Genomic DNA, 17,021 nt, shown 5'->3' with positions numbered 1-17,021 from the left:
ATGGAGTACACATACAGCCAACATAATTGTCTGCCCACCAGATTTAGATGCGTGCAGACCCTAGGTTTTGCTATGGCAGTGTTTACTCCGTTAGTGCCATAGCCAAACCTCTCTGATGACCAGACGGAGTAAGGGCCATTGAAGAAATGGCTGTATGTCTGCCCACACAATTAGAATGGGCAGACATATAGCCATTTTTTACTGCCAGGCAAACACTGTCAGTGAGGAACAGTAAAATACTAATATTGCTCCCCCAGCCATGGGAGATGACTCCCATGGCAAGGGGACCATTACATTTTTTGTTTTTAAAAAGAAAATTAAATTTTGGGATTTTCTTTTTGAAAAATAAAAATGAAAACTCTTTGATGCATTGGTAGGAACCACCATGACAACGGTTCCCGCCAGTTCATTTTAAATGGCCACCTGCTTGGCCTAAATGTTGCAGGCTGTCCCTCCACAAGGGGGATGGAGTAATTTAGTTCGTCCTTCTGGCGGAACACCGGGCAGTCGGCCCAGAATTAAATGAGGTCATAGGCCATGTTGGAGTAGTTAGAAAAGGGTTACTTTCTGCAGAGGGCATTGATGAGTCTTGTGTTGAAGGGTGCCAATATAGGTTATTTTGGGCATGGCAACGTATATTTATTTGAGTGGGGCAGTGGGTTTAAGTGAAGTGAGGCTCCTGATGAGTGCTGCCTCTTGTACTGGCAAGAAATTGCAGAATGCTGTGAGACAGGTGTTAATCTTGTGTTGTAATTAACGTGTCAATTTTAGCCTGAGGAATGCTGTTTTTAATGAGAATCAGTTGTAAGGAATCTTACAATCATTGCCAAAGTTTTCCATTGGAAGATCATGTCAAGCTGGTGACCAGTTCATGATACACACTTCAGGTTCTTGTTTAAATTGCCTGTTTCTGCAATTCATATCCGGAAATTACCCTTTGACCTATGAAGGAGGTCTTCCTGCCTTGCGCAGTCACCAGAGAGGTGTGATTTTAGACCAAGAATTCCAGTGCTGTTCTGCAGCGTTACCATAGGCACTTTTCGTCTTATAATACGTTTTTAAAGAGTGAAAGACGATGTGATTGTACTAGAAAGTAATTAAGAAATTCTGAATATGCCATGAAACAGAACACCAGATTTAGATTTTGGGAGATTGGGTCACCCGCCCAAAAAAAGCAGGTGCCCCATCCATCGGATTTAAAGTGCAAATGACATAAATGCACTCTTAATACGAACATGACATCTAGCACTTTTTGTTAGATGTCCCTCATTTGCCCAACTCTAAATAAACCCCAGTGCTCTAGGTTGTGTCCTGTCAACCTAGACAAAAGCTGTGCCTTGGTTTTGCATTTAGCTCTGTTTTTCTTCTTTTTGAAATACTGGAGAATAACTAAACCTTCGTTAGCCTTACAGATTAATTTACTATGATCACCTGTTGGTTATTTTTCCATGCCAACAGATTATATGCTGACATAAAACAATAATGTATAGAACATGAGCAAACAGTCATCCCTACTCAAATTGTCCAATTTTGCAGGTTCTCCAAGGGCAGATAGCAACTCATCAGGTTGCTGTTGAAAAAACGAAAAAAGCTGCAGAAGTGCTCTTGGATACAAGGGGAGGCCTGCTACCAAACACAGATGAAATACAAACAGCATTAGGTATGCGTCCTTTCACTTTCAGAAATCAATGATGTGAATGACCGCAACTTTACTTACTATGACATCCAGCCAGTGGGAATAAGCAAAAAGTGTTTGTCAGGACTGCGCCTCAGATTTCGCAAATGAGTTGGTGTTGCAAGCGGTTGGTCTAGTCTGTGTACGTTGTCTGTATGATAAAGAATATGGCTAAAGCTGTGTCTGTGAGTGCTGCATTAAAACGCAAAATATCATCAAAAACATTTAGAGGCAACCCAATGCTACCAATAGACTTCACAGTTTTCCAGTTATGCTTTAGTGCTCAAGAAGGAGTGTGTGGGGTGACAGCGGCACACACCATACAAAGGAAAAAGTCACCGAGTGTGTACTGTTGAGCATAAGTGATGGTTGTCATCTTTTTCAAGTGGGTGTGAACAAGGTCTTGCCATTGATTATATTCGGTCCCCAAATCTTGCCACTTGAAGATACTAATGACAACTATTCCCCCAACACATAGCCTATCCTTTTCATGCCGTAGGGTTCATCAGTAGAGAGACCACTTGCGATTTGTGTTAAGTGTAAACAAAGCAGGTGCTTTTTTTTTACACAGTTAGATGAAATTCTGGCCACATTTCTTAAATATAAATGCACTATAATTTACCAATCCATCAAAAAACACATGTTCGAGGAATATGAGCTGTAGATTGTATACTTTAGCAAAGATCGCCATCTGGAGTTGGGCTCGGATGTTTGCAGTTTGTTTTTGTCAAAGAAGTCTTTGTAGTCACGAGATAGGTGACTCCTCTTTCTGGTGATAGTGCGCAAGGGCATCGACTCCAGCTTCAGATTCTTTTCTGCTGCCATCGGGTTCGTATGTGAATTGCTGCGCTCCGGTCGGTATCGGTATCGAAACTCCTTTGACATGCAATTACTCACCTCTCGATGGTTTTTTCTCGATCGCATTTCACTCTCGACGCACAACCTCTACAATCAAGCTACTCGACCTAGACTTCAACGCGGGCTATTGGGCATACCCGCACCCACGTTGGACATCGATGGAACGCACTCCCTTCAAAAAATTTCCCCAGTGTGGTGCTAAATTCCGACACTCTGACCTACACGAGGTGTGTAATCTTTGCCTCTCTCCGGAGCTCGAAGAAAACACCTGCGACGCCTGTTTATCCTTCAGGTCTAAGAAAACCATCCGTGATCGTCGGGCTTGATGCCACGAAATGTCCCAGGGAAGCACTTTGATTCCGGACATCTTTGAACCAGGTCCTGATACCCTTCCAGAACAAGGAGCCGAGGAAGAACAGATCTCAGTCTCCGAGGCTGATGACTCAGGCGTCGACGACACAGTCACTCCAGCTCAACAGGCCGTGAGTACCGAGACCCCTGTCCTACCCACTTCCATACAAGAGGCTCCGGTAACACCTTCGTCCTCGGGCCTATGTCCACACCGACCGAAGATTTCAGATGCCCCGCCCTCCGGCCCGGCTATGAAACTAAAAGATAAGCCTCCCGGCTTGGGCTCGAGCCAACCCCGCTCCGGTACCGATAAAACACCTTCGGTACCGGCGTCCAAACACATAAATGTGCCACCACCGGTGCCGAAAACACCATCGATGCCGAAGTTCTCTGCGCCAAAACAGACAAAAGACATGTCTTCGGAGCTGAAACTGTCAAAAACCAAGCCTTCGGAGCCGAAACAGACTAAACAGAAGTCTTCGGAGCCGAAAAACATCCCCAAACCGAAAACACCTAAGCCTAAACAGGATAAAACTCCTCTGAAGGCAAAGGAACATGCGGACCATAAATCTTCCGCTCCGAAAAAGGACACAGGATCCAAAGACCTGTTTGCACTGGACATTCCAGATCAAAAACAGAAAACAATACATATTGATCCAGAGACTGGCTATATCACTTCCACACTAAAAAGGAAATCGGACTATTCACAAGATTCTCCAGTTCTTCCTAAGAAAAGAAATATAGGTACTAATACCTCTCCACCTCTTCCACCTCCTCCACCCTCTCCCCCTACTACTGATCCCAATCTACTGATTTCTCCAGTACATTCCCCACAACCCTCAATTTCACCTCCACCTCTAGACGAAGATAGTGATTAAGGGGGTGGGGACAGGGAGGAGAACACAAACCCACAAGGGGATGATGGTGACGCACATACCATCCCACAAGACCCCGATCCCTGGCAGGAATATATTACTGATCCAGATCTACACAATGACCTGGACCTATATCCGTCTCGCCCACCCCCTCCAGATGACAATGTGGGGTTTGCGCAACTAATCACAAGGGCTGCACAATATCATGGTGCACAATTGCACTCGGATCCTTTAGAGGAAGACTTCCTATTAGAAACCTTCGCTCAGCCACAAACGTCCACACACACTCTACCAATGTTGAAGGGATTGCTTAAACACGCACCAGAGGTATTTAAAAACCCCGTCAGAGCCAGGGTTCTTAACCTTAGAATAGATGAAAAATATAAGGCAGCTCCCAATGACCCAATATACATCAAGGGTCAGGTCCCTGTAGACTCCCTGGTGGTGTCTAATGCACGCAAAAGGGCCAATTCATAAACAACAGGAGACACACCACCTCCTGACAAGGAATCGAAACCTTTAGACGCATCCGGAAAACGTATTGCGTCACAAGCTGCAAATTATTGGAGAATTGCCAACGCCCAGGCTTTGCTGGCAAGATATGACAGGGTTCACTATGATGAGCTTGAGAATTTTATCCAGCATTTCCCAGATCAATATAAGGACAAGGCAAATGACCTGATACAAGAAGGTAAATTAATCACAAATGCATCCATTAAGTGTGCTCTTGATGCAGCTGAAACCGCATCTCGTGCCTTTAATACCGGCGTGCTGTTACGCAGACACGCTTGGCTCCGGATATCCGGTTTCAAACAAGAGGTGCAAACCAGTATTCTTAATCAGCCTTTTGACTAGGAACATCTCTTTGGACCTACAGTCAACACAACTTTAGAAAAGATGAAAAAAGATACAGAGACTGCAAAATCTATGGGGGCCTTGCAATCGTCTTCCCAGAGAGGTTCTTTTAGTCGCTCCTTTTATAGGGGTGGCTCCAAAACCAATGCATCAGAGCAGCTGTCTTCATCTTACAAAGGCCCCAATCAAAGTTCCTTTTCCAAAGGGAATTTTAGAGGAGGATACAGGGGTAACAACAATAAGGGAAGAGGACACGGTAACAACACCCGCACTGCCCCTACCACTAAGCAATGACTTCCCTCCACTTTCCCCCGATCACTCTACACTTGTCAGGGGACGTCTATCACAGTTGCTACCTGTCTAGAACTCCATCACCACAGACAAGTGGGTAAGACAAATTATCCAGTATGGTTACTGCCTGGAACTCACCTCCAATCCTCCACATATCCATCCCAAACATTGCCCAATGTCCAAGGAACATTTGACCCGTTTAAAACAAGAGGTTCTCTCTCCCTAACAAAAAAATGCAATAGAACCAGTCCCCTTGCATCATCTATAGCTTAGGAGTTTACTCGCTCTGTTTTCATAATCCCAAGAAAGGACGGCTCTCTCAGACCAATACTGGACCTCAGACCCCTAAACCTCTACATTCAATCAGACCACTTCCACATGGTCACTCTCCAACAGGTGCTCCCACGACTTCAACAAGGTGACTTCATCTCCACTTTGGATCTAAAGAACGCCTACTTTCATATTCCTATTCATCCCTCTCACACAAAATACCTCAGGTTCATAGTGTACGGTCAACACTATCAATTAAAAGTCCTCCCATTCGGAGTGACCACAGCACCCAGAGTCTTCACTAAATGCCTTGCAGTGGTGGCAGCTCACTTACGAAGACAACACATTCACGTGTTCCCTTATTTGGATGACTGGCTCATAAAAGCCAAGTCTCACAACTCTTGTGTACAACACGCACACAAAACCATTCAATTACTTCATGACTTGGGGTTCACAGTAAACCTCACCAAGTCTCACCTTCAACCATCCAAAATATGTATCTAGGAGCCACTCTAGACACTTCAAAAGCCCTAGCATACCCCAATCCAGTCAGGATCTCCACCATGTAGGCTCTAATATCCCAATTTCAGCCTCAACATTCATTGTCAACTCGAGTCTTTATGCAGCTAATCGGAATGATGGCATCTTGCATCCTCATCGTCCCGTATGCAAGACTCCAGATGCGGCCATTACAGGAATGTTTGGCACATCAGTGGAACCAGGCTCAAGGTCAGTTGACAGATCTGGTGTTGGTGGACAGCCACACACATCGCTCTCTACAGTGGTGGAACACAAAAAACGTGTCCAATGGGCGGCCGTTCCTATACCTGGTTCCACAGATAGTGCTAACAACAGATGCATCGCTCACTGGCTGGGGAGCTCATCTCCAAAACCAAACTGTTCAGGGCATATGGATCCATCAGCAAGAACAACTCCACATAAATCACCTGGAGTTAGTAGCAATCTTTCTAGCACTAAAGTATTTTCAACTCTTGCTAGTAGGCAAAGCTGTCTTAGTACGTACACACAAAATGACAGCAATGCACTACATACAAAAACAGGGGAGACACACTCTCCAGCTTTCATGACTAGCGCAAAGCATTTTGAGGTGGGCTATTCCTCAAAACATATACCTCCTTGTGCAACATCTCCCAGGAGTACACAATCGGATTGCAGATCTGCTCAGACGTCAAACACAGCAGATCCACGAATGGGAACTTCATCCTCAAGTTCTTCTTCCATTCTTTTACATGTGGGGCTACCCAGAAATAGACCTGTTTGTCACACACCAAAACGCAAAATGCCCAAGCTTTGCCTCCAGGTATCCACACCCATTGTACATAGGCAATGCACTATGGATGAACTGGTCTGGCAAATTTACATATGCTTTTCTGCCTTTCTCACTCCGCTAGTGGATTGAAAGCTCAAACAACACTCCCTCACAATGATCCTAATTGCTCCAACATGGGCACGCCAACCATGGTTCACAACCCTGTTGGAACTCTCAGTAGTACCTCATCAAAAGCTACACCTCTCCCCCAAGTTCCTCACTCAGAACCATGGAGAGATAAGGCATCCAGATCCCAATCAACTAAATCTTGCGATCTGGCTCCTGAAGTCCTAGGATTTGGCTACCTCAATCTCCCAAAATATCAAGTGGAGAGTGAATCACTAGTCCTGAAAAAACCAGGGTGTATAGTGCCAGTACTAAGTACTATTAAGAAACCCTCATTCACGTTTTTGTAAGTGGGAATGAAGCGGTATATTTGGATTCTCCGCTCAGTTGTTACCAACGTGACAGCATCATCATTGGGTTAATAAAATGCTTCCTCCACCCTGAGGTCATTCCACTGGTTATTTCAGTAGTGATGGTAAATAAAGGGGGTGTGAGTGTTAAGTGGGGTGATGTGTAAAAAAATATTTAAAAATCTCGTAAAACCAGTACATGCCTTTAATTAGACTGGGCTCGAGATTGTTTAAAAAGGTTATTCTGTGTGCACTTATTAGACTGGTTATGGTCTATTGCACTATACAAAAATGTGACCCGGGTCATAGAAGGCAGAGTCAGCACTGGTGACGCACCCACGCCGAAGAGAGCGTGAGCGACCTCCTTAAAACACCCGATGTAGCCCACAACAAGGGATACAAGGTTCAAATTGAACTTAGTAATTGGAACAAAAATTTCCACTTTTTTCACTGGAGACCCCTGGAGATTGGGGCCCCTTCACTTTGCCAGGTCCTGAAGAAAGCCCACTTGACCCTTCTGGGCTTTTAGAGGGCTGAAACATGTCGACCTTTTTTTGGACACATTTTTGTATAGTGCAATAGACCATAACCAGTCTAATAAGTGCACACAGAATAACCTTTTTAAACAATCTCGAACCCAGTCTAATTAAAGGCATGTACTGGTTTTACGAGATTTTTAAATATTCTTTTACACATCACTCCACTTAACACTCACACCCCCTTTATTTACTATCACTACTGAAATAACCAGTGGAATGACCTCCGGGTGGAGGAAGCATTTTATTAACCCAATGATGATGCTGTCACGTTGGTAACAACTTGCCGGAGAATCCAAATATACAGCTTCATTCCCACTTACAAAAACGTTAATGAGGGTTTCTTAATAGTACTTAGTACTGGCACTATACACCCTGGTTTTTTCAGGACTAGTGATTCACTCTCCACTTGATATTTTGACATTTGAGTAAAAGAAGCTGAGTGGATCATATACTCTTCTTTCTCCCCCCTTTGATTATTACAGTACCTCAATCTCCCGCCAGACTGCATGAACATTATTAAAGAAGCTAGACGTCCTACCACCAGAGCATGCTATGCGGCAAAGTGGAAATGATTTGTCGTTTACTGTACAAACAAAGAAAATTCGATCCATTAGATGCTTCCATCCAGAACATTATCTGTTATCTTTTGCATCTACAAGAATGTAACCTAGCATACACATCTATACGGCTACATCTAGCTGTAATCGCTGCTTACCTCCCAAACAGACAACATTTGTCTCTCTTTAGGGTACCCACTATCAAAGCATTTATGGAAGGACTTAAAAGAATAATTCCGCCTAGAGTTCCACCTCCTCCTCTATGGAATCTCAATATAGTCCTTACAAGACTCTGGGGTCCTCCATTTGAACCTCTGCACAAATGCGAGATACAGTGTCTTACATAGAAAGTGGCCTTCCTAGTAGCTATCACATCCCTTAGGAGAGTTAGTGAACTCCAGGCATTAACCATACAAGAACCATTTTTACAAATACACCATAGTAAAGTGGTTCTTAGACCTAACCCAAAATTTCTACCTAAGGTAGTATCTGCCTTCCACCTTAATCAGTCGGTTGAACTTCCAGTATTTTTCCCTCAACCAGACTCAATGGCAGAACACGCTCTCCACACCTTGGATGTTAAAAGAGCGATACACTACTACATTGAACGAACGAAGTCATTTAGAAACACAAAACAACTCTTTGTGGCTTTCTCCCTACCTCACAAAGGCAATCCTATTTCAAAAACAGAAATTGCAAGGTGGATTGTTAAATGAATCCAAATATGCTATCTTAAAGCTAAACGTACATTAACTATTCCCCCTAGAGCTCATTCCACATGCAAACTAGGGGCTTCTATGGCATTCTTAGGGAACATTCCCCTAGATGACATCTGCAAAGCAACAACTTGGTCTACACCACATACTTTCACTAAACTATGTGCAAGCAAAACAACAAGCTACTGTAGGCCAGGCTGTACTGAGAACACTTTTTCAAACCACTGCAACAGATACAGGTTGCCACCACTAGGGAGAAAAACTGCGTATAGGCTATGCTAAAGTATACAATCTACAGCTCATATGCATCGAACGGAAAATGCTACTTACCAGTATGCTTCTGTTCTTGGCATGTAGAGCTGTAGAGTTGTATACCCCCACCCACCTCCCTTTATCTGTTACAGTATTATCCTACTTAGATACATTACATGGACATCTTTTTCTATTCTCTTACTAACTCCATCATCACCCTTTATGGCGAAAAACAATCTAAAAATGGAGTCGATGCCCATCCGCACTATCACCAGAAGTAGGAGCCACCTATCTCGTGACTACAAAGACTTCTTCGACAAAAACAAACTGCAAACGTCCGAGCCCAACGCCAGATGGCGATCTATGCTGAAATATACAACTCTACAGCTCTACATGCCAAGAACAGATGCATACTGGTAGGTAGCATTTTCCTTATCAACCAAATGTAAGTGGCGAGTATTGAAAGTTCAGTAAACTTCGGTTATACTTTTCATAGGGTGGAAAAACCCCATTTGAAGTATCATGCTAAAATAGAGCCCTTCCTTCCTAAATTATTTATTAAATATGAAACAGAGATCAAGAAAACCTCATACCAAACCACGATCAGAAACACCAGATTCGAAATCTTTTTTTTCACTGCATTGAAAATTGATTTTATTTTCCATCCTAATACATCATGGCAATGATAAACCAGTTTCTGCAAGTGCGCTCTGGTGGTGGGTTGCAGACCAGTGGAGCAGAAACCTGAAGGAGATGGTGTAATAGTGGTTGTTGATCTACTATCATCCTTTATTTCTTAAATGTATCTCGGATCTTCGTGGTAAGTGAATGATGCGTGATGCTCTTGGGCCGCCATCTTCCTTGATTCCCTCAAGTCTGTCAGGACGTGGTTGACACTGAATTTATCACCCTGGTGGCTGCAGCTGTGGCAGACCTGCTGTCAGAAAAGCCCATGCTCTCAGCTCTCAACAGTCACTACATACAGTAGCATGGTTCTTGGCTTGGACTGTGAGGGAATGCTGGGAGTTGAGGGAGGGTGGCAGGACCAAAGGTGCATTATTTTCACATATTTTGAAGGATTCCATTCTAAAGACACAGTGAATTAACTTCTCACCACTGCCCTGTCATGTCTTAACATCAACACTTTTAATCCTAGCAGTCAACTCAGATTAGCACAGCTGGTCTATGGGACTAGGGGCTGCCCCATGGTGGGGTTTGCATTTCATAACTTTATAAAGAGGTCCTATCAATAAAGTGGAGGCTTCTATCTTGAACCTGCTGCCGGCCACCATCTGAAAAGACTCCTAAGACTGGGGTTTACAATGTCACATGAGACATTGCCAACCTGTTGGTAGGTTGTCCTAAAGATCCTTCCTTCCTTTGGGTTATAAGAATGCATCACATAGCCCCTCCTCTACCATGCTGTGATGCTTCTACCTGGTGCTCCAGTGAACTATCGGGCATAAGTGACATGGACTGACATTTAAACAAGCTACTGTGTTCATTTTACTGTTCAGGTGGATCAAGTAGAATTTTATTTTGGGATTTCAGTCTGCTCACCTTTATCGCTCGTTGACCATATTGACTGCCTTGGTATTGTATGCTTTTTTGTAATTTTGCGCATTTTGTTTTTCATTTTGATTTGTATGCTGCAATATTGTTGAATTACAGCACTGAGGAAACAACTAAAGTAAAAGTGACATTGACATTCCCATAAGGTGTTCTAGGAACAGCAACGTGGCTATTTCACAAAAACAAAGCTGACATTTAAATAATTTTTCACAATGCATGGCATAGTAAAGAAAGGGTAATAAACAGAGCAATGTAGATGTTCCTCTGCCCTTGTGTGATCATGGTATTTAGTGCTGTCAAATTTTTATATCAATTATAAAACACTGATTATGGGCCATATGTAGGTACAACATGTTTTGCGATTCTCTAATTGCAATTTTTAGGGAATCGCAATTAGAGAATTGCAAAACGGAATGTAGGTAGGATTAGCAAAATATTTTGCGATTCCCACCTATTCCTTATTTGCGAATCCCAAATTGAGATTCGCAAATAAGGAATACCTTGCCATTCATTCATATGGGCTAGAAGGCCCATAGGAATGAATAGGAAGACATTTTCAATTTGCGATTCTCAATTAGAGAATCGCAAATTGAGAATGCAATTTCAAGGTTGCAAGGGTGTCAATAGGACACCCTTTTGCACCCCTGAAATAAACATATGTGCACATGTGGCACACATACATGCGCTAAGGGCATGTATGTGCGCCACATGGCACTTTGAAAAATGCAAAAAAGTGCATTTTTCAAGGAAATCGCAAATTACCACCAACCTGAGGTTGGTGGTAATATGCGATTCCTTAAGCCAAAATTGCACAACTTGGGTGCTTCCTACATTGCATTTAAGGAATCGCAATTTGGGATTCCTTAAATGCATTAGCAAAATAAGGAATCACAAATTTTGCGATTCCTTATTTTGCGTGTGGATTTTTGTGTGCTACATAGCACACTGCCCAAATTGCGATCGCAAATGCCGAAATTCGGCGAATTTCAGCATTTGCGATCGCAATTTGCCTTCCTACATATGGCCCTATATATTTAATTGGCCTTGTTTATTTTTTTGCATTCAATATGATCAAATCAATAATACAAGTTTCCCCCCCAAACAATTATAAAGGTGTAACATTGTATATTTTCTATGTTTCCTATTTAGTCATATTAATCTTAGTACTATTGTAATGAATGTGTTTTTCGGTTGCTAGAGAGTGACTGGGCCCGATTCACAGAACTAACTTAAGACAAAATCCTAAACTTACTACCATTTTGGTATTCACAGAATGCACTTACTCATTTTGGTATTCACAGAAGGAACTTACTTATTTCGGTATTCACAGAAGTTAGGAGTCCTAACTTTAGGACTCCTAAATACCTTCTGTGAATACCGAAAGTCTTTAAATTAGGATTTTTCGCAGTTTAGTAGTAGTATAGTTAGGACTCCTAACTTTAGGACTCCTAAATGCCTTCTGTGAATACCGAAAGTCTTAAAATTAGGCTTTTTCTCAATTTAGTAGTAGTAAAGTTAGGACTCCTAACTTTAGGACTCCTAAAGGCCTTCTGTGAATACTGAAAGCCTTAAAATTAGGATTTTTCTCAGTTTAGTGGTAGTAAAGTTAGGGGTCCTAACTTTAGGACTCCTAAACTGAGAAAAATCCTAATTTTAAGACTTTCGGTATTCACAGAAGGCATTTAGGAGTCCTAAAGTTAGGACTCCTAACTTCTGTGAATACCGAAGTGAGTAAGTGTCTTCTGTGTATACCAAAATGAGTAAGTGCCTTCTGTGAATACCGAAATGGTAGTAAGTTTAGGATTTTGTCTTAAGTTAGTTCTGTGAATCGGGCCCTATATGTTTATGCATATTTGTATTTCATTTATTATGTTTGTTGAACTCAACTTTACCCATATAGACAAGTATCCTGTACAGCTTAAACAATAAAAGAAATGAAAATATGTCTGTGGCTGTTTTGTGTTTCAGATGACATAGTACAGCGGTACGACAACTTATTCAAGTCAGTAAATGATCGCAATGAGAAGCTTCAGGTAACTCTGACTCGATCCCTAAGTGTACAGGACGGCCTGGATGAAATGCTGGATTGGCTGGGAGGCGTTGAAAAGGGTCTCAAAGAGCAGAACCAAGTGCCTTTGAATTCCGGGGCCATTGAGGAGATCCTTAGTAACAGTATTGTAAGTAATTTCCTTTCTAATGTGATTTTATATAATTATTCATCAGTGAGACGTGTATACTTTCTTTACAAAAATGACTGACCTTCACTGAAAAGATACTTTGCTATATATCCAGAATCCTGAAACAAGTATTCAGTCCTTAGAATGGACAGGGTATGCAGCAGGAGCTGGTGGTGGTCATGCACTAATTTACTAGATGGTAAGGGAATGGGTGTCTCCACTCATATTTCGAATAGAATTGGAGTTTGCTATGTTGCTGTGCTTCCATTTCTGTGGAGAGGAATTAGGAAAAGCCCCTCATCCAGGGTGGATGCGGACTAAGCTTTTTTTGGTTTAACCATTTTGCTCCCAGGCTATTATATATTATGAAAATAAATAAGCTACAAACTTTTTTGGGGGAAGATGTTTGCAGATTTGTCTAATAACTCCCAGGTTATTAAAAAACACAAAAACGGCTTTAACCATGGCTACACAGTTGCTATAATTGACTGTGTTAAAAACAAAGAATAATATATATATATACTCCTGTAGAGTTGTCTGTGCCAATAAATCACGGCAATAAATCATGCTTGTGAAGCAGTTTGGCCCGTGGAGCATTTTTGTTCAGAGGAACTGGGAACATGCTGTGTTTTGGATAATTGTGGGTTCACTACCCCACCGCCGAATATATATATATATATATATATATATATTACCTACTGGCGGTCGCCAGTCGGTAGTTATAGTTAGGACCCTGTTTCCATAGGAAATCCGCAACATTCTATTTGGAATAACTTTGGCGCCGGTCGACGAATCCTCGCGAATTTTTCAAAATAGGTGGGGCGCTACGCTCCGCTCCTACCCTGAAAGTCTCGGGGGGATTCGTCAAGCGGGGGCTGAGATAAAAGGGGGGTCCCAAAACGCGTTTTTCCCATGCATTTTTCCATAGGACCTTTAGACACAGCTACAGCCCGAACGGCTGAACAGAATTACTAGAAATTTGGCAGAGAGGTAGTCCTCAGGTCAAGGAAGTGCCTTTTGTAGGTTTGGTAAATCTGTTCAGTAGATTCTGAGAAAATAGCCTTTAAATCAATATATATCTGAGCCAGCTTACGGTGCGCTTACGGTGCGCTTACCGTACGCGTACGGTGGCGTGCGCGAGTGCGATTCTGATTGGCTCTTAGATCTTAGTAAACATTCGAATCGGTCGAAACCAGGAAGCGGCGGCTGCCATTTCGTGTGTTTCACTCAGAAAAAAAAGAGTGATATCTTGAAAAGGGGGCAAGGAGGAGAGTTACAGACCCCCTAACATTTGTAAGGGGGTCAAAGAAGGACAGAAAAGTACAAAGAAAACATTTATTGATTTTAAAAAAAATCGCGGGGTACGCGTACGGTAAGCTTACCGTACGCGTACGGTAAAAAAAAAAATTAAAAATGAAATTAAATGCAGATTTAAGTGTTTAGATATTAGGGGGCTGTGTTTATGAAGTGATTTTTTAGTGGTACCTACAAGTAAGTACCGATGCAGAGTCTAAGGTTCAAGAGGAAGACTCTGTTCCCTTCATCATTGAAGTGCACACCATCTCCTCTATAAATGTCTTGCATGTCGTAACACAAGTTGTTGTGGTAAATGGAACCCATACCATAGTCACGGAGGAAAGCAGAAACAGATTTGTTGACGTGCTTTCTTGCTTTGTCAATCTGCGGACAGAAATGATTGGACCAGTTCCATTTTTGCCTTTGGCATATGTTAGAAAACACAAAGGCAGTTTTTGGGAAAAGTGAAAACAGTTGTGCAAAGGTCTCCTTCATAAGCATTTCCAGACCTACCCCAGTCAAAGTGCCTAGGTCATTGCCACCACAGTGCACTATTATGAGGTCAGGGTGTTGGATTTGCATGAAGGATTTCACCAATGGCATCAATTGGTGCCACTTTAACCCTCTCTGACCAATCCATTAAGGTGCCGATTACGATCCGGCAAAATAAATCCCCGTGCGACTCGTATCCGGTCTTTTTACCGTACGAATCGTACAAGTGCCGTACAAACTGGCAATCACGATTCGCATGGTAAAAAGTCCATACGAATCGCATTGGGAATGATTCCCCACACGTCCTCGGGTCGGAAAATGTGTCCGACACGTCCTCGGACGATTTACCGTACAAATGTGAAAAGTGAAGTCCGACCGCGGAATCACGATCCATCCCGTGCGTCCGATGTTACAACCGGATGGAAAAAACACCGTCCGCACCGAACTCCCATAGCAACCATGGAGACGTGCCCGCATACGCGCCGACCCCCCCAGCCCCCGTACGTATGCGCCGACCCCCCCCAGCCCCCGTACGTACGCGCCGACCCCCCCCAGCCCCCGTACGTACGCGCCGACCCCCCCAGAAAACGTACGTACGCGCCGACCCCCCCCAGCCCCCGTACGTACGCGCCGACCCCCCCCCAGCCCCCGTACGTACGCGCCGAACCCCCCTGTATGTACACCCGTGTACGTGTCGAACCCCCCCCGTGTACGTTCGAGTCGAACCCCCCGTGTACGTTCGAGTCGAACCCCCGTGTATGTACACCCGTGTACGTTCGAGTCGAACCCCCCGTGTATGTACACCCGTGTACGTTCGAGTCGAACCCACCGTGTACGTTCGAGTCGAACCCCCCGTGTATGTACACCTGTGTACGTTCGAGGCGAACCCCCCGTGTACGTTCGAGTCGAACCCCCCGTGTACGTTCGAGTCGAACCCACCGTGTACGTTCGAGTCGAACCCCCCCGTGTACGTTCGAGTCGAACCCCCCCGTGTACGTTCGAGTCGAACCCCCCCTGTACGTTCGAGTCGAACCCCCCGTGTACGTTCGAGTCAAACCCCCCGTGTATGTACACCCGTGTACGTTCGAGGCGAACCCCCGTGTACGTTCGAGTCGAACCCCCCGTGTACGTTCGAGTCGAACCCCCCGTGTATGTACACCCGTGTACGTTCGAGTCGAACCCCCCGTGTACGTTCGATTCAAACCCCCCCGTGTACGTTCGAGTCGAACCCCCCGTGTACGTTCGAGTCGAACCCCCCCGTGTACGTTCGAGGCGAACCCCCCGTGTACGTTCGAGTCGAACCCCCCGTGTACGTTCGAGTCGAACCCCCGTGTACGTTCGAGGCGAACCCCCCGTGTACGTTCGAGTCGAACCCCCCGTGTACGTTCGAGTCGAACCCCCCGTGTACGTTCGAGTCGAACCCCCCCGTGTACGTTCGATTCGAACCCCCCCGTGTACGTTCGAGTCGAACCCCCCGTGTACGTTCGAGTCGAACCCCCCCGTGTACGTTCGAGGCGAACCCCCCGTGTACGTTCGAGTCGAACCCCCCCGTGTACGTTCGAGTCGAACCCCCCCGTGTACGTTCGAGTCGAACCCCCGTGTACGTTCGAGGCGAACCCCCCGTGTACGTTCGAGTCGAACCCCCCGTGTACGTTCGAGTCGAACCCCCGGGGGGTCACAGGGGGTTCGCCTCGAACGTACACGGGAGGGTTCGACTCGAACGTACACGGGGGGGTTCGACTCGAACGTACATGGGGGTTTGCCTCGAACGTACACGGGGGGTTCGACTCGAACGTACACGGGGGGTTCGCCTCGAACGTACACGGGGGGTTCGACTCGACTCGAACGTACATGGGGGGTTCGCCTCGAACGTACACGGGGGGTTCGACTCGAACGTACACGGGGGGTTCGACTCGAACGTACACGGGGGGTTCGCCTCGAACGTACACGGGGGGTTTGACTCGAACGTACACGGGGGTTCGACACGTACACGGGTGTACATACAGGGGGGTTTGGCGCGTACGTACGGGGGCTGGGGGGGGGTCGGCGTGTACGTACGGGGGCTGGGGGGGGTCGGCGTGTACATACGGGGGCTGGGGGGGTCGGCGCATACGTACGGGGGCTGGGGGGGGTCGGCGCGTACTCACGGGGGCTGGGGGGGGTACGGTGCGTACCGGGCCACCTACTCTGGTCGATTCGCGCCGTACTTCGCTTTTCCGGCACTTTTTGGGTGCCGTGAAAATATTGCCGTCCGGACTGCTGTCGGTTCGAATCGTAATTCCTGGGTCGTGAAACGCTGCCTGAAAGCGTCCCGACGTCACGTCGCAGCATTCCCGGATCACATTCGTATGTATATTTTCGTCGGTCGGTGTTTTTTACGATTCGTACGGAAATGGTGTTTCCGTGCGAATCGTAATTCCATGTTTGTAAAGTTTTACGACCGGGTACGAGTCGGACGGGGAAAACGCTCCGACCGACGGTTCGTACCCGGTTTTTACC

General features: G+C 45.1%; 1 protein-coding gene across 15 annotated transcripts in view; it reads left to right on the top strand.

Moving 5' to 3' along the window:
• DST (dystonin) overlaps nt 1-17,021 on the top strand; it is a 1,436,897-nt gene that overhangs the window by 943,362 nt on the left and 476,514 nt on the right. For all 15 annotated transcript variants that reach the window (XM_085610880.1, XM_085610881.1, XM_085610884.1 and 12 more), the window contains 2 exons: nt 1,537-1,660; nt 12,526-12,734. In XM_085610880.1, coding sequence (XP_085467006.1) covers nt 1,537-1,660; nt 12,526-12,734 — 333 coding nt within the window. The remainder of the gene's footprint in view (nt 1-1,536; nt 1,661-12,525; nt 12,735-17,021) is intronic.

This window comes from Triturus cristatus, chromosome 6 (assembly GCF_964204655.1).
Source record: "Triturus cristatus chromosome 6, aTriCri1.1, whole genome shotgun sequence".
NCBI lineage: Eukaryota > Metazoa > Chordata > Amphibia > Caudata > Salamandridae > Triturus > Triturus cristatus.
This window is presented reverse-complemented; position numbering and strand designations above follow the sequence as displayed.